This window comes from Sparus aurata, chromosome 10 (assembly GCF_900880675.1).
Source record: "Sparus aurata chromosome 10, fSpaAur1.1, whole genome shotgun sequence".
Classification (NCBI taxonomy): domain Eukaryota; kingdom Metazoa; phylum Chordata; class Actinopteri; order Spariformes; family Sparidae; genus Sparus; species Sparus aurata.
The window spans coordinates 31,520,848-31,539,608 of record NC_044196.1 but is presented as its reverse complement, the minus strand read 5'-3'; the positions used below and the strand labels follow the sequence as shown (position 1 = coordinate 31,539,608).

Sequence of the window (18,761 nt, the reverse complement as noted above, 5' to 3'; positions counted from 1 at the left end):
TTCGTGTTCACGCTCCTGAGGCTCCCTTTGAAATTAAGCTCATGGGAAATTAGTAAAAAAACAAGACAATCATTTTTAAATATGGGCTAAAATACACAACCCCAGCTCATGACATATAGACCCGCTCTGGTTCCACCTACAGGCCATTATTTACGTAGTAGATGTGCGTGCTCAGATCGGCCCCAGGGAAGCATTCAGCTACTGGTAAGTGGCACTATTCCCGACAGACCAGTAAGTATAAATCAATGGCGCATCCCACTGGATGATGGAGAGGGTGATATTTGGGTACCATTCATCACTGTCCTCATAGAACATCTCCACGCTGGCACCATCAGACAGTAACTATGATGAGAAAGGACGGTCAAGGTTAGTTGTGTATTGTACGATGCTACACATAAGCATGGTGCATGTGCACGCAGCGAGCGAGAGGGCTCAAAACAAATCTATTTATACGTTTAAGGGCACAGACAAGGGAGATGGAGACGACGTTAACTGCCATAGCAACCGATAGGCGGGCTCGGCCGTTATATCATAGTTATTGTAGCTTAGAACACGGTGTGACATTAGGTGCATGTGCTGAATGTCAACCCCTGCCACGCAAGCTGGGACCTCTCTCCCAGCTCTTTTAAATGTGACGAATTTGCCAGGACCCCTGATTCATGTGCCCTCTCTGCAACTGTTCCTCATCCCCGTGCAGATCATAAATCCTTGGTCATACCGTAGGTGAACTTGTCACATGACTCCCTGCAGTGGGCCACTACCCCTTAGCGCAACTGTCTGCCCTGCCTGACCGTATTTCATGAGTCAAAGCCTGGCTCCAGAGGCATATAGGGAGATTTATGCATTTTAATTGGATTGGCTTCATGGCCCTTTACTCAGAGCGGTTCTTTGAGGTATAAAGGATTGACGCTCTGTTCTCCTCACTACTTCACCCTCCTAAGCATTTCAGAGAACTGGTTCAGGAGACTTTGGCTCTGGATGTTATGGTAATTAAGTGTGTATGATGCGATGTCAGGTTCAGATGGCTTGGCTGTGATGACCGGCGCGCGGTGCAAAAAAACCGCTCGCTGCCACGTCTGCTCCTCCCTGTCAGACTGCTCGAGTGCCCAGAAACCTTATTTTGTGCTACGTGGGAGCAGATCAGGGGCAAAGCCAATCTCCTAAGGCATCCGTCTGGAATGAAAAATATGTGTGTTTAAGAAATAAGAGAAAAATGTAGGAGAGAAAGATTGGAAGACAAATCGAATGTGCACAAATGTGCCTCGCCCCGCTAAGTAACACGGATGCTATATGACTCGGCCGCCCTTGCGACACGGCGAGTGAATTTCAGAGCAAATTACGTCGGCCCACTTTCGAGTCCCCTATACCGATTCCCATCATGGGGGCTTGTCGGCTTGAGGTTCGGCGCAGAGGCTCTGCAGATCACATCATTTGCCATCCTGCCCGGACAGAGCCCGCAGTGAAAGGGAACTTTTCAGCAGAGACATTGTGTCTGGCGACGTCTCAGCCATCATCCACCTCCCAGAACAAAGAAATCATTCCACAGTAAATCCATCACCCAGGTGTAGATACACTCCCTGCCCTTCTCTCTCCATTCCTACAGCTTTGTCTCTTTTTCTCTCTTCCTCTGTTACCATCTCTTTCTCTCTGACCCGACTCCCCCCCCCCCCCCCTTCTCTCCAATTGAAGGTGAGATTGTGATGGATAGAGCCTGCAGCCACTGCGCATCACCCTCGCCTGAGAGACCTTAGGGTCCCCTCACAATGCGTCGCAGCCAGCACCACCCACCGCACCAATGCCTCTGTAATGCAGCCGACTGAAAAACAGACTTCTGTGTCACTAGCGCCGCACACCTACAAGAGCACGCAGGCACAAACATCAACATCTGTCGCCACCCACGACGTATAGGCACCCCTCTGAAGTTACTTTCACACGGACTGACACACATACACATACAGACGTCTGCTCTATGTAACATCTTGCCAGCCTACTCCTCTCCTCCCTCCCCCCCCCGAACTCGTCCGACGTATACACAACGGCTCATCAGGCAGGAAAATCAAAAGAGCGCTCTCCCCAGACTCAAGGAGCACTGCGGCTGTTATTGTACCAGAGCCCCTTAATGATCAGCATCTGTTCCCCCTCTCTGCTAGCGTTAGCAGAGCTGCCACTAAACAAGGCTTTTGTGCGACACTCCATCCCCCAAGTTCTCTCACTTTAACTTGACTTCGGGGGGGAAGGAAGGGAAGAAATGAAAAAAGCAAGAAAACAACCCCCCCGTGGATGTTGATGGTCCCTCCCCCCCCTCGTGGAAAATCCTACTGACTGTGGTCGAAATATGATTTAAAGAGGTGCCTGTTTGAGAGACATATTAGACATATAGTATGCTTTTGAGGAGCCATTTCTCAACGTAAGCAATATTTTTCTGGGGTTTGTCCTGAACTATAGCTCAGAGTCTAACCCTAGAGGCTGAGACTGCGAACACGTCCTCTGATATCAAACAACCAAACTGTGCTTTAAGGCGGGTAGTTAATATCTAGTGTCAGTGCTTGATGTACACACAGTTAAAGGGAGATCTGCTTAGCTTGAGGTTTTCGGGCTTTGTGCTCATTTTTAACTGTGTTTCAATGCCAAGCTGTGCGTCAAGTCGGGTGCTTAACATCCGGTGTCAGTGCTTGATGTGTGTCCAGCTAAGGGGAGCGTGTATAACATCATTCATTTTAATCTTCATTAGCATTCAGACGTAGTTGTCATATGTACACCGAGGAGTTCCACCCAGGTAGTCCCGGTAGGGATGACAGTCAGTCGTGAGGACGTTGGCAGATTTCTTTAAGAGTTACTCACCTCCTCCCCCCACTCCCACTTTCTTCCTCCCTCTTTTTTTAAATCAATGCCCAGCAGGCTGAAAAAGAAGACTACTCCGCTGGGAAATTAGGAAGCCTCAGAAGCTGACCAAAATGTTTGGATGCAGTAATTATGTTTGGTTAATAAATCAAGATGTCACTCTCTGATGGCTGTCCCCGTGTTTTACATATAGAAGACGCCTTTTTAACAGCCGTGTCATGCTTTGGCAAGTCTTTTCCCTTCCCCGCTGGTGGCATGATGCAGAATTTGTCAGATGACAGCGCAGTTCCTTATACCAGATGTGAGATATTACAGGGAATCTGGGCATCTGCCTCAGTGACGTGCGCTTGTTAAATCTTTCAACGCGGTGGTTTCCAACCCTTTCTGTCAGATGTGCCCTCACAGCCGCGTCAGATGAACCCAAAGGAACCCTTCATCGCCTCCACCTGTCATGTTCCGAATGTGTTCATTGGATTCATTTGGAACATGGATACGCTGCTTCAGCCTCTCTGCTCACATGCGAACTAGTATGTGGTGGATATATATGTATTTCAATCAAAGAATAGTCTCCATTTTATCGTATTTGTTGAGCTACTTGTAAGTCATTCCATACACTCTGTGGTGTACGACAGCCACCTTGAAGTTTGCTGCTCGAGCAAGAAAGAAGCACGCCTACAAAAATTTTGTGCTGAACTTATTGACAAGATGTCACCTATTACACATTCCTAATTAGGCTCGGATTCAAACGGGCTCCCATTTTTACCCGTGGCAGCTTTTTGGCAGGAGGTTGCTCCTAATGTGTTTGTTTTATTTCGCTTAAGGCCACAGAAGTCAGTCATTCTGCAGACGCCGCTGTTTCGGCGTGCGTTGCCGTTTTTCCTGCAGCTCTCGTCGAATCCCTATGTGCACTTGGCTTTTTATGGACTGATGTAAATTCTCTTTCATGGCTGTGGTGGAATCGCCGTTGATCCTTATCTCTCCCGTAAAGCCCCACGGATTTACCGTCAGCAAAAGGCTTTTTAGTGGCCAAAACTGGCTGTGGTGGCAAATTACTATTTGAAAAGAGGAAATTATCTAAAGGCAACAGTGAAAGTTATCGAGCATGTTGCGGTTTGATTGTGTTCCCGTTGCGCTGGTCTCCGACACCTGCGGCCCCGCGGACTGCTCACTTTGTTTCACTTTGCTGCCTGTCCAAAATAAAAACAATAGGGGGGCATTTTAGATTGATTCATGACGACTAATTCATGATTCATATCCACCACCTGTGGCTCGCAGGGTGCTGGTTTATTGAAGGGTTGAGTGAATGCACTATACCCCCCTCCCACAAAAAAAAATAGAAAAAAATAATAATAGCAATGGAAATAAAAGCTTTTGGGTTGTTGCTGGACTGAAATGGTAATTTAATGTTACAGCCATTTTTTTTCTCTCTGTGTTACTACCGCTTTGCCTTGTGCTTTACAAACGAGCCCCGTACGAGGCCTGTGTCGCTGACCACTCTCTCTCACCGCCTCTCTTTCAGAACACGGACCCCGTTCACGACATGCTTCTTGACGTCATCACTTGGGTCGGCATCCTCCTGTCGCTGGTCTGCCTGCTCATCAGCCTCTTCACCTTCTGCTTCTTCCGCGGCCTCCAGAGTGACCGGAACACCATCCATAAGAACCTCTGCATCAGCCTGTTCATCGCCGAGTCCCTGTTCCTGGTGGGGATCAATCGGGGGGACCAGCCGGTGAGACTGCTTCTGCTGCTGCTGCAGGATACTTCAGTGTTGTGCTACTGATGATGCTGAGAAGTAGCTTGTATTTTTGGCTTAGCTCAGTAAAATCCGTCTTTTATTTTACACTAATATAATACTTAAGGAATAAGTGGAAATGAATGAGGGTCTCTTTCATTGCCCCTTGCACAAATACTTGGAACGTAATCTTTTCTTCCAAAACTCCGTCCCTCATGGCTCCCAGCCCGTCTCCCTGAAATCTTTTGTGTTCACCTCCGCTGAGGACTCTTCACCGTCCTGTCTCTCGATTGAAGAGCCTAAAAATTTGTACGAAAATGTAACCTTGGGTGTCCCGGCTGTGCTGCGAGCGGTCAAAAGCAGTGAGAGCCCTGAACTGTTTCACTGAGAAGAAGCGCTGATAGAAAAGAATTGGATGTCCCTCATTCAACAAACGCTCGCTCCCTTGGTTACACAGACGCAAACGCACACTTGAAAGAGCTCCCACATACCCACACACTGCCATCTCACTGTTACATCCTCAGATCATTCTTACGCTGCACAAGAAGCCGTGAATTCATCTGTTAACCCCCCCCCAACCACCACCACCACCACCACGCCCCTCCTCCAACCTCCTCCCGGTGCACTTTTCCAATTCGTAAACACTTCAAGTTTCATCTGGATTAAGCTGTTCAATACACTAATCCATCTCCCGGTGTAATGACGGTAGTTTGGAGGGCATCTCTTTCCTCGCGAGAGCTCAGCTGTGGCAGCAGGTGGAGGAGGCATGCTGTCACCGCGCAGTCGGCTTCAAGCGCGCAGCGCTCGAGCAGACAAATGTGGAGTCGTTACATGTATACAGGATGGTGGAGGGGCTTTTTTTCTTCTTGTTTTTAAGTCCCCACCTACAGCTTCTCGCAATCATGCTGTTTCTGCTTACTAATGAGGCCGAGTACACAGTTAGATTTGCTCTCTTAGCTGGAGTGATGTGGAATAATCTCTATGTCTATACATTCAGTCTTTACTTGATTGGTATTTGATCATATAATCCCACACATGCCTTTAGGTGACGACTGCAGGCGAATTGCGACTGATAGAAATACTAAATTCGCCAAGAAGTAAAAGAACACGTCTTTATTTTTGTTCTCCAAATATCTCCTGAACTACCAGAACCAAAAACTCACACATCGTAGTTTATCCGCAGAGCTGCTTCCCTGTGAAGTTAAAAGATAATGCTTTGGCCTACACCTTTCCCTTCCATAACATTTTATGGGTGTGATTCACAGCCCGGCTCTAAGATCACTCTCCTGGACCGCAATTAATGTCCACTCAACCTTTTAGTTATTTAATTGAATCCATTTCAGTGACAAAATACACCAGTTATGTTCAACTGTGCCAATAATTAGATCAATCCACGTAAGTACTGTATCTTATTATTGTTGGAAAGTGTGCGCGGAACGTGCCTACATGCTAATCACAGTCTGCTCCCGTCCTCGTCTCGCCTGCAGGTATCTGCATCAGCCCAGGAAGTGTACGACTACATCATGTGCTCGCACCTGGCCCGCGGTATAAAATGCAATGAGCTCCAAATGGCTCTTGGACTGTTGACTTCACTTCTTCATATCTCTCTTTCATCCATGCCAGCTACAGCAAACAAGACCACATGGGCGCAGTGGCTGCAGCGTTCTTCTGCCAGTCGCTACAGGCAAACGTCCAGTCGCCGCAGCCAAACATAGCTTAGCAATGCTAATTGTCGGGCAGATACAAACACGCGGAGGTCAGAAAAAACGCCGCTCGGATGACCGTCTCTGCCATTATCTTAGTCATATTATGCTCCTCAGCAAGGCATTACAGCCCTGCAGGAAATCAGCGAAATGCACAAAAGTGTTCGGTTAAAATATGTTTCGAATTCTCAAATCTGCCTTTTTTTTTTTCCTTCCCTCTTTATTCCTGCCACTCTAAACCCTTCACAGATTGCTTGTGCCGTATTTGCCGCCCTGCTCCATTTCTTCTTCCTGGCGGCGTTCACGTGGATGTTCCTGGAGGGCGTGCAGCTCTACATCATGCTGGTGGAGGTGTTTGAGAGCGAGCACTCGCGCCGACGCTACTTCTACCTGGTGGGCTACGGGGTTCCCGCGCTAATCGTGGCCGTTTCCGCTGCGGTGGACTACCGCAGCTACGGCACCGACCGAATGTGAGTGCATTGTGACACATGTCTTCACAAACTGTGTGAATGCTGCAGAAGCATCTTTTTTTGCATGCAATACTTGAAGATCATGGACTTTTATTGAGATGGTCCATTTAAAAGAATAATGATAATTGCCTTGACATTCATTTTTTGAAAATAACTGAAGAGTACACGGACGGCTCTGCAAAGTGCATTTGTCCACTTAACCAACGGATCCTTTCACTACATCTTGAATTTACACCAAGATCTGTTTACTAGCCCTTAGAGTACCACTCAGTCAGCCTGCAAAAACAGCTGTAAATGTCTTCTGTTGCTGTGGATGAGAACTGTAAAAAAAAAAAAACCCTTGTGAACCCCAAGAAAAAAAGCCTGGAGTTTGTCAGTTTGTCTTACACCAGAGAGGCTGCTGTTTGTTTTCCAGGCAGCCTGAGTGTCGGAACTGTTTTCGGTGTTTGACCCGCATTAATGACCAAAGGCGGAGATATCCTGACCTCCTCTCTATTTATTTTGACGGTTTCGTTTTAATTTGTCTCCTGCGAGCCCCTTAACCATTTGAAAGTGAAAGGAAGTGTTGCATCAGGTGTTTGGATATGGAGATCAAACTAAAGGAACTTTGAAAGTGTGAACACTTATTTGTCCTTTTTCAAGGGTCAAACATTTTTGTAAGAGAGCTAGTGTGGGCTTACGCAGACTATGAATATTTTTAAATGTGTTGTTGTCTTTTCCACAAAACCCCTTTTTTAGAAGCTAGAACCAACCGTCTTACTCGGAGATAAACACAACATTCATTTTAGATACAACAAACATTTTAAAATGATAGAATATAGTTTTATGGACAACAGATGTTTATAAAGCAGCTTTCTAAAATCAATGTAGATGTATTATATTATTTAAATTATTTGTATACATTAAGATATGACCTTTGACTTGACTCGTATACCACAGAAAGCAACTTAATGTAGATATTTCACCTCAAGACAAGAAAATAATACTTCAACATCGTCGCACCTCGATGAGGTGGCGTTCAGCGTGGATCCCCGGAGGCCCAACAGACATATGCTTTCCTCGCTTACACAGACACCCTGCAAACACCTTGACAACTGGTCGTGGTTGTTCGAGGGGCTTTAACAACCATGCAGCTGACGCTCCAGTAGCTACTGCTCATCATCAACTTTTAATGAAGCAGAGCGGTTACTCGAGCTGCGTGCACTCCCCTCCGCTGCTGAATTGACAGTGTTTTGACGGTGAAAAATGCTAACTTCAGGAGAGTGTATTGCTGGACGGATGTCTTGCAAATGTGGGTAACGCCTTGAGCATTTGAGGACACTCAAATCACAGCGCGGGGATGGAGAGAGAAGGAACAGGATGACGGAGAATGAAAGGGAAAGAAAGTGACAGGAGATTAACAAAAAGACGGGCAGCGGCAGAGACGGGCTTTTTGTATTTCCTACCGAAGCTTCATGAGATACAAGTTGATATATTTTTACTCTGAGACACAAAGTCATCTATAAACCAGTGTAAGAGGATCCCCCTCCGTCCCTCCGTTTATCTCAGCCTCATCTGGAAATAATGAAGGCCAGCATCAGCAGTTTGCTTCCGAGATGTTTATCAAATATGGCACACACGACGCAACTGGTAGACAGTGCATTTGTAGATTGGCAGAGCCATAGTTCTTGGTGATGGATGAGGTGATAGCTGCCACCGCCTGAGCCATGGCATCATGTGAATAATTAAAGCCTGCCACCGGTGGAACAATTATACGCAGCCTTTGAAGGATGAGGGAAGGGACAAGGCGTGACACGTGGTGAATAGCAGAAGGCGCAAATTGATTTGGGGACCGAAAGCAGCGCTATGATGGGTGGTCTCGCTTTGAGCGGAGAAATGTCCAGCAGGCAGTTGTCAAAAGTGACCCAGGTTTGGTAGATGGCTAAAGCGATGTCCAGGCGACTCGTGATAATCGAGCACATTAAAAAGGGCCGCGGCAGCCTGAAGGTCGGCGAGCTTGTTGAAGTCACCTGTTCAAAGTCAGGGATCAGAGAGGAATGTCGGATCCTCGGAAAAGGCAAGTGGGATTTCCGATCATTATGTCTCGGTGATTAAACTAATTGTCCCCCTGAGCACGGCGTCTGTACTCGTCTCGAGTCCAGTGACGGTGCTTTGAGGTCAGCAAAACAAGGGTGTGATCCTGTGTAATTTCTCTGGTTTAATGAAAGCAATACATCAAACCACCTGTAAACTCGAGACATACAATTGGCTTTTTTTTTCCCTTTTTTTTTTTCCTACAGTAGTTGCTGTTGTAGCAGTCTGTTGTCCAGTCTGCTCCACTGAGCGTGCAGAATAATGGGGGGGTATTGTCAAAAGTCCCCTGTGGTGATTTCTTTTTCAGCTACTGAAATCTAAAAAAAAAAACCACAATGCATTTTGAATGAAAGCTGTGTTTTGCACCTCTTCACTGGTTAGTGTCTTGTAACATACAGGCTAGCAGGGCCACCAGAGAGTAGCCTACTGACGCCCTTAGCTGTGTTTCACGTGTTCCTTGCCATCCATGTCGAAGCGTTCTCTCGAATCATGCACCAGCATTTGTCTTTGTCGTCTTTCATGCCTCACGCTACATTTCTTGGTGCCTTGTTGACCCCATTGAAGGAATTCTCATCGCTTGAGTAACGAAAGATACGGACAAAACAGAGCGCCAAACAAATCCGGCTCAATAGCACCGCTAGTGGTCAAAAACTTGACAGGTTACCTTTAATTTGCGTTATCAAACGCAATGCACGTCTCGAAGATCATACTTTAATGCCTCGGATTAAATGAAAGAGCCCCAGGTGATCTCCTTGATCCAAATATTTGACATTGCCTCAGCAACTTGCTTGGTCATCAGCCCGCTATCACACCAGCGAAATGACTATCTGTGCTGCAAAGATGTCTTTGCAGATTAAGCCGCCTTGGCTCAAAGGACAGCCTGTGTCAGATCGCAGATTGGTGGCACCAACGCCAGAAAATTCAGCACAAGCTGTTGGCACGAGCACGGCTTGTGTTTTGACTGGCACGGGAACAACAAAGGAGCAGTCAATTTTTTCGTCCCGTCACGTCTCGTAGCGTATTATCTCTTGTTTGTCAGCGAGTTCTTGAAACATGCACAAAGTTGTCCGTCGCAGTTGAGCTTTTTCAGTCTGAGTTCTTCCATTTTTCGGCTTTCGAGAATGCCTCATTTTGGGTTGCCTCCAAGAGAATGGGACCAGAATAACATCCATCATATCATGGATCACTGTATCTAGCTTTGTTTAGCCACCCCATTGTGTCTGCGCAGTATAAGAATAGGTTTTGATGAAAAAAAAAAAAAGAAGGTATTCACATTTTATCTGAAATCACGTTTTACCGCAGTGTAGCACTTTTTTTTTTTTTTGATGCATGCGTTTTTGTACGTCAGCACTTTGTACCACGGTCATTATCTGTGCTGCTCTAAAGTGCCCCGCACGCTTCAGTTTGCCTTAAAATGCTCCCGGCTCGCAGCTAATTCTCCGCCACTTCCATTTCCCCCTCTCCGTCAGCCTGAATGACAACACGGCCGCGTGAACTATAATTTTCCAGTGGCCAAAAATGGAGGCGTCTATCTGCTGCAGCAGCGGAGATTAAAAGATTAATAATTCAACCACAGGTCATGAATCAAAGTTTTTTTATTTTTTTTTCTCAGGCGCACTGTCACCTTCCACTCTGGCCCCGCTGCCTCTCTTCTGTGTTTAGTCCGCTTCAATGGAGAAGAACAGACTATCTGTAATGTTTGGATATGAAGTGTGAGGTCAGGGGGAGCGTCCTATTTAATTATTGACATAATTATACCAGTCCTGCGGTGTCACCGCGGCTAACACGGACATGTAAGACACTTTGTTGAGTGCTTAAGGACTGCCTGTGTCAGGGTCAAGGTCAGTCCAATTCCTTTGAAGTGATACAGTGAGGACTGAATCGAGCGCTAATTGAATCATCCATAAATTATCATCTGTAATGGTAATTCTGCCGCCGTACCACGACAAATTGAAACAGAACTGAGCTGTCTGGTCGCTCACTCGCACTCTTTAGCTGCGTCCTCTCCCCCTGTTTCATCTGCACCTTTTGATGCTCCACCTGTTTTGCTTATGAGAGCCTGTCATTGACACTAAAAGCCGCCTTTCCTCCAAAATTCCTCCCGGTGGTCATAATTCTCGAGCCCCTCGCGGCGATCTGTGTTTTGAAGTGCCTATTCCTCTCTGTCACTCCGGCCTCCCACTTGATGTATTTCCTCCGAGCAGAAGTGTGAAGCCATAACCTCGAATCCCTCTCTCTCCCCCACCCCTCACATTCACTGTCCTCTCTTGCACTTCTTATCCCCCTTTCTCATCTCACTCTATCTCTTCCGTTGCAGTTGCTGGCTTCGCCTGGACACCTACTTCATTTGGAGTTTCATAGGACCGGCAACCTTGATAATTATGGTAAGCGTGACACCCCCTACTTTCCCCCCTTTTGCTCATTAACCCTACTTAGCCTGCGGGTCGTCGCTTAAATGGTCCACCGAGATCCCTTTTTCCAGCTCCTATCCTCCCTCTTTTCTCTGCCCTGTTGAGCATATATGCCACCGCCGGGCAAGGAGCCGTCCAGAAAAACGAATGAGGGGTGTAGAGAATATATTGCAGTTTGTCACCCCGCTGCAGTCACCGGCTGAGACAATTTTGTGGAAGGGAGAGGGTGGAGGGGGGTGGGAGACGGAGAGAAAGAGAGTGAACTCTGCTCAGTATGCAGTGTTGGAGTAATCCGCACTGCGATTATGATTGATTTTGTTCCCGTTCCAACTCGTACTCCGCTACCTTTTTTTTTTTTTTTTTCCCGTCTCCCCCTCCCGGGCTCGCAGGCAGCTCAGGGGGGCAGATACACGAGGAGGACGCACACACTTTCTGTCTCTTTCCCAACTAGGACAGCCCTAATTTTCTCTCAGAAAAAAAAAGAAAAAGAAAAAGAAAGAGCAGCTCATTTATTGATCCAACCGCTTTAAATCTGGTGTCAGGCTGGTGTGTTCGTCTCAGTATTTAAGCTAATGCCAAGCTGTAAATATCGCTCTGGCACAGGAGATGTGCTCCTGATTTTCCAGGACACCAATCAGCCATCATAATAAATACCGCGCCAGTCGGTAAATCAACTTTGCTGTTGTTAAATATCCGTAATAGCTTAAAAAAAATATATATTCTTGTCACACAGAACCCAAAATATGGATTACCAGCAAATCTTAATGATGACTCTGGATGCTAAATGGAAACATGCATAAAGCGCTGTCACGCTCCAGTTTGGTGTAATCATTCACAAAGCGTCTCTGTGCGTCTCATGACTCACGACTTTTCTTTCTTAGATTTACAAAACAAGAATCTCTGTGTTGGGAAGAAGTGCGAGAGCTCCGATCCAACGCTGCCTCTGGGAGTTTGATGAGGGTTTGAACAGGGGTGCATCGCAAGCAGTTAAAAATGGCGAATAAAAAAAGATTCCGCTCACCTCATTTTCGCTGAGCGTCACCTGTAAACAGCAGTCGAGCAAGTCAGAGCTTGATAATTGCTGTTTTGAATAGACCCCCACGCCGCCAACAGATCTGACTCATTCTCTTTATTCTTGTTTCTTATTTGACACCAAAATGGGTCTTTTGAATTTTTTCTTTTTTGTTATATATCCAGTAAACAAACATGCAGTCATTTTTAATTTTTCTGACTTATTACAATTTGTTTGTCAAACATGAGTCAAAGAGTTCAAACTCCTTGAGATGAGTTTGACACCAAAACCGTGCTTGTTTTTAAGCTTTATTCCACAGAAATACTCGAGGAACACAGGTGAACTCGTGAGCCTTCTATTTTGTGGCAAATAAGGCGCACCAACAATAGAATTGCATTCTACCCATTCTGTCAGTGCGGGTGAAATCGCAGGCGGCGCGACGTTATAAATGCTGGAAGTTCTTCAAGTGTTTGACAAATATTTCAACCAAAGCCAATTCTTTTTTTTGTCTTTTTCCCAGATGTAGCAGGAACTGTAAAAGCAAACGAATGCTGCAGCAGTGGCAGTTATTCCCTGTGGCTGCCTCTAAGTGTGAATATGATGAGACAAGTGTGAATAAGTCAGATGGAAAGGCTCCCTCATACAAGTATGCAGCTGTCTTGTCTCACCGTCCCCTGTTTAGTCTGTTGTACCACCACGGAGGTTTCATAGGATTTTGCGCTCTGTTTGGCAAAGTGGGAAGCCGAGTCCGTCTGCCGCGTTCCAGCTTTGTGCTACAAAGTGCTCTGATTTAAAATGAATGGAACTGAAACAGGAAACATCCCAACTTCATCATCTCTCCCATTCTCTCCCCCTCTTTTTTGCTTTTCTTTTATCTCCGCCTCTGTGAATCTCTGTCTGTCTCTCAGCTCAATGTGATCTTCCTGGGCATCGCGCTCTACAAGATGTTCCATCACACGGCCATCTTGAAACCAGACTCCGGTTGCCTGGACAACATCAAGTAAGAGCACTCAGATCACTCAGATATCCATTAAAGCCGCCTAGAAATAGCTCTCCTTGTGACGTTTTGTTACAGAAGGAAGAAATGTCTCAGCATGAGTGTGACGGACCTCGCTTTCCACAGCCGACAGCTGAATTTTATGCAGGATGAGTCAGTTTGAGCTGCTGTTCCGCTCCTGTTCCCCCTCAGTTTAACGAACGCCTGGTTAAATATGTTGAACACTCTTTGGGAAGGTACTCTGTATGCAAGCCGAGCAATTCACTTTATCTCTGCCTTCCCCCTTTTGATATTTTGAAACCTCATTAAAGGCACTTAAGGTTGTGAACACTCAACCCAAGGGTTTGGGAGTCTGAGCCTGCGAGGTAAGCGCCTCCCATTACGCTGAAAGGTTGTGTCAGGCGGGGTTAAAATCAAACAGGTATTCGTCGGCGTCTCCATCATTATCAGAAGAACACTGTTGTCTGCGCGGGGAAGAAAAGGGCCAGGAGACAATCTGGGAGACCTGACCCGGTGTTATCTGGGTGTCAACACGCCACAGATGAATATTCATATCGTGTGTGTGTGTGTGTGTGTTTTATGTGTTGCGTGTGTCTGTTTATCTGCCGACGCCTGGCTGCTCCCAGATGATACGAAAGCTAAAGTGACAATAATAAACCCTTAAAAGTCAGACGTGAAGTTTCCTTGGTGTTCAACAGGTTTGCTGGTAAGTTGAAATCCCGCGTGATTTACATATGAATTCACTTTAAAGGTTAAAGTCATTTTTAGCTTTTTCTGTTAAAGGGTAGGTTCACTTAAAATTGAAAGTACAGTCACTACATACTCACCATCATGCCGATAGAAAGTCGGGTTTTGTAGTCCACAAAACAACTGAAGGGGAAAAACAAAATCCCGCCCTGCTTAATCCAAGTGGTTTACGCCGCCCCCCCGTCTACTTCGGCTGTTTAAGAGAGCGCTGCGGGACGCCGGTTTGATGTGAAGCTCCGAAAAAATAATAATGTGCGCTGCGAAACTTCACTAGACTTTCCAGCCGGCATGAGGGGTGAGCAACTAATGATTTTCGTGTGAACGTATCCTTTAAAGTTACAGATGAAATAGCTGTGCTCGAGGCAAAGATATTTGGAGGAGCGATATGTTTGTGTAAAACTTGCGTCAGTGTTGTAATCCATCTTTAGAGATGTCGGGTAATAAGAGCGCTAACGTAACATTGATAAAAAAAATTTAAAAAAAGAAAAGAATAAGAGTCCTGATGTCACTGTGATGGATTAAACAATGGTACACAGCAAAATATTAAATATTGAAGAAGCAGTAAACCAAACACTGACATGTTATGAACCCCAAAACCGATCTGTCGAACTTGTTAGCACACTTCCTGTATTCACCCTCTTTTACCTCCGTTTTGTTCTCCACCAGCTCCTGATGGAAATCTCTCGCCCTCTTTAGCAGCTAAAGGCTTGCACTACTGTCACAAGCTAATTATTTATCTGTGTTTTTTTTTGTTAAGTAACTTCTAACAAAGCCTAAACAATTAGCTAAAAGACACTGAAATGCTTTGAGGAGCTGAGGTGGGTTTGACCCCTACGAGCGACCCCGTTCACATTCGAGTAGTCTACCTTTAAATATGACAGATATGTGTGGTTGAGTTAGAGTTGTACACGTTTCATCCAGAAGGGGTCTGACTACAGATGAAAAGAGTTTTAGAAAGTAGTCTCAGAGGTCCCTGTACCCCGGAGAATGACACAGCATTTTCTGTCATTGTCTTTGACGTAAGCTGAGGCAACCTGGTGTCAGGGCAGACTCGTTCTATAGCCGGTGTAAAGTTGTTTTGCTGCCTGTTCGCTATGATGGATAAGGCTCCCTGTTCCGTTTTCGCAGCCTGCCTTGTTTTTTTGAAGCCACTCTGGACACATTAGTCTACTTTATGGCCGACGTTCCGGCTGTTTTTTCTGTGGCATCACATCGCTGGTTGTGTCTCAGCACAGTGGCCCCGTCTGCCCCGCTCCTCTCAGCACAGTGATACACACATAAAAAAACAATCTTCTGCGAGCATGACATAGCCTGCTTTAGCGGCGCCGGGGCACACTGTACTGTGCCAATGTGTTTTTTCCATCACAAATGCACTGCAGGATGTTCCCGAGCACAGCCATGGTTTTTAAGTGCTGCTTTTGAGCGGGGCCAGAGTGTGGCCTGTACTTACACGGCAGTCATCTCAAGGTGACGTGTCGTGGGAGACAGACTGGATGTTTAGCTTTAACTAGATTTGTCACAACCCAAGAAACACAGAAGTTGGCATATTTCTGCCGTTGTTGTTGTTATCCTCCTGTGAACTTGCTGGTTGCATCGGCTCTCAAGTACACTTAGTAATAACGTACGGGTTTACTGACTACACATGTGCATTGCTGAATAAACAGAATAGGATAGATGTTGAGAAACACATTTAGCAGCTCTACGTTTCAAAATTATAAATATAAATATTGAATATAATAACAACACTTGCATTTTGAAGATTTTGAATTACATCTCAGCGGACCAGCTAAATGACAAAACACCAAAGACCAAATAAGCAAGTTAGTTAGCATGACTGGGTTGCGCAGACTCATTCTAAACTGTGGAGGTAACTCTCAATTTTCCATGTATGTGCATTTAAGTTAAAGTTATACTTACAGTTCCAAAGGATTGGCAGGTAAATCTAACATATTGCTGCCCTCCTTGCAACGGTGAGTGAGCATAAGGGATTTTAAAGGGTTGTTAAATCAAACTTAAGACTTAAAAAATATTACTAAAAGCTGCTGCAAGCCAATCCTGTCAATTTCTGATGTGCTCCCGTTGTTTATGCCATAATGAGGTCTTATACTGTGTTGCAATATTAATAATAATATGGTTATCCAAACTTGACACCTCTACCTTACAGTGGCTACATGTTTTCTCCAGGGTTTACATCATTTTCTGAGAATAACAGGCCGTGTCATTCAACCCTTTTTTTCCCTTTGTTGCGTGTGACAAAGAAAGCACGACTCAGTACCGTGCACTTTGCAGCAGTGAAAGAACTGAGATTGGGTTATTGCTTGAGGATTGTGGAGCAGCTGCCGGACGGGTTGACACAGCCATCGAGGTTCGCCCAGCGACAACTTGACTTTTAAGTGATCAAAATGCAGGTCTGGGTCCTGGGGATCAGTTTTAAACATTGAAACAAGTGGCTTTTTCCCATGCTGTACCTATCCTGTGAGAACACTGTCAGGACTCACAGTTTGGATTGTGTTTTTAAGCAGATCTTATTTTAGAAACGCAACTGAGCCTCAGATACAGTTCTCAGACATATGTTCTATAGGCACAGACAGCACATGTCTCAGTAAAGGTTCAAACACTGGCAGAAATACAGGCAGGCCACCTGCAACCACCTGATTTGCTCTGTAGCTTATATACTCGGTGGCTCGGTGTTGCTTAGAAGAGCACTGTGATGGAGCTCCAAACTGGACGACAACAGCAGGTATATTGAGCAAAACACTGATCCAAAGTACTGTTATCAGGGAAAATTCAAACACCCTGTTCTGGCATTTGAATTAAACACATTAAGTTACCTCAAAGTTACCTCTTCGCTTTGGCACACTACTCCGTGCTTCGGTCAGCATTTTCCAAGTCCATTTATAGACGCTACCCATCTTCGGTACCGCGAGATACATAGTTTGTTTTGCAGCAAAATATTGACCGCTGGAGTTCTCAGTGTCATATGATTTATTACACCGGCCTCCCATAATGTAACAAACACCTGACCGCCTGACCCCGAAGTCTTAGTGGCTTTCCAAACAGTGTGCAGTGTTTCAGACGCGCATTGGGAAACTGGGATGAAGCTGCGCTGCTTTTGTCAGCCCTCATTCATCTGACACGGTTTTTATGTCAAGACCCATTACTCAGTCCTCGACTGCACGACCACGATCACAGGACTGGCTTTAGTGTCGCTGGCTGAGCCGCACTAGTCATTAACTGGTATTTCATCACACACACACCAGTGGTAAGTATCGGTCTCTAACATGCACCGAATACAATTCATTTGATCCGTGTGTGCATCTCAACACTGCTAAGTATGAGATCTAGATATGTGTTTAACCAGTCTGTTGTCACCCTCACCATCACACCTGATTCAAGCAAAACGGCCTTTACACATCACAGCAAATGTTTTCAGATCCGGCGTCGCCTTCCTTCTCGTGTGAGCTTTTCATCAAGGTGAACTGGTTTGATGATGATGATACCGCAGGTTAATTAAGTCAATTTAGCTTAGTGTAATGAGGTGTGTCTTCCTTTGTCTCATCTTTCCCCCATTCGGTTCCTCTTTATGGTTTGATGTCACGTTTTATGTTCAGATTTCATCATGCTGCTTTGTTTTAATGTGAATGTTTCATCTCTCTTTCACTCTCTATCTCTTTCTCTGCTTTTCCTCTTTTGATTAGCTCTCACATCCTGCCTGTTTTTCTTTTTTTTGTTTAATCTTATGCTGTGTTTATCTTTAACATCTCTCTGTTTTTTCATCCTTCGTTTTTTTGTTTTTTTGTTGCTTTCTTTCTCCCTCTCCGTTGTAGCTACCGTTATTATGATGGATGTGTTATTGTAGAATGGCACTGGTAAGACGCAACATTTCTCAGTCGAGGGTGTAGAATAGAATTGATATTGTGTTTGATGTGTTTTTCCCCTCATCACGGCGTGCTGGAGACAGCGGCTGCCACCGCCCTGTGATTCATTGATTACAATAAGCACCATCGTGACTTTAAATACCGAACCTGCTTCTCATATTTAGACCACGGTGGACTGAGCACTTTCTAGAGAAGGGCCCGCACTGTGCACAGCCTCCTCCCTGTGCAGATAAGAAACTTCAAATGAAATATGCTAACGAGGATGATGTCAAAGATAAAAACGTCTCTGCCAACATCAAAAACGTTGCACTATTGATGTCTTAAACACTCTGAGGTGATTAGCATTTTAAGCATACCTTTGCTTAAATAATTAACACCCTGTCGGGCTGAGCGCAGCTATTCCTCTTCTCCTCCTCGAGCCAGCCTATAAAATGACTTTATATAAATTTGAATTGACCAATTTCAGTCTCATACATAAATGATCTCTGACACGGCAGTGAATGGCACCTCTTCAAATTAAGTCATTTTGAAGGAAATTGACGGTGATTTGATGCCACGGTCTGAAGTAGTTCTCTGCTCCAAATTGCTCATTTTTGGAGTTTGTTCTCGACGATTAGCACAATAAAGCTCTGCTCACTTTTTTTTCGTACGTCAAAAAGCCTAGAAGCGTTCCACCGTAGCCCTCAGCGACCGATGAAAAATCTAGATATTGCAGAACCGATTTTGCTGGGTCTATAGATTTGTGACGGGCACAAGTACTTATATTACCTCGATGCTATATTCGACATACTAAAATCAGATTAAACCACACATCTAATTAGAATTATTCCTAAATAACTTGATGCTGCACTTCGCATCAACAGTTCTGAACTTGTCGACACCAGGAGGATGAACTGA

The 18,761-nt window shown here is 45.3% G+C and overlaps 1 protein-coding gene across 20 annotated transcripts in view; it reads left to right on the top strand.

The window, feature by feature from the left end:
• The window catches only part of LOC115589634 (adhesion G protein-coupled receptor L3), a 204,876-nt gene that overhangs the window by 171,526 nt on the left and 14,589 nt on the right, over positions 1–18,761 (top strand). For all 20 annotated transcript variants that reach the window (XM_030430661.1, XM_030430665.1, XM_030430649.1 and 17 more), the window contains 4 exons: positions 4,361–4,570; positions 6,526–6,746; positions 11,137–11,203; positions 13,151–13,242. In XM_030430661.1, the coding sequence (XP_030286521.1) occupies positions 4,361–4,570; positions 6,526–6,746; positions 11,137–11,203; positions 13,151–13,242 (590 nt within the window). The remainder of the gene's footprint in view (positions 1–4,360; positions 4,571–6,525; positions 6,747–11,136; positions 11,204–13,150; positions 13,243–18,761) is intronic.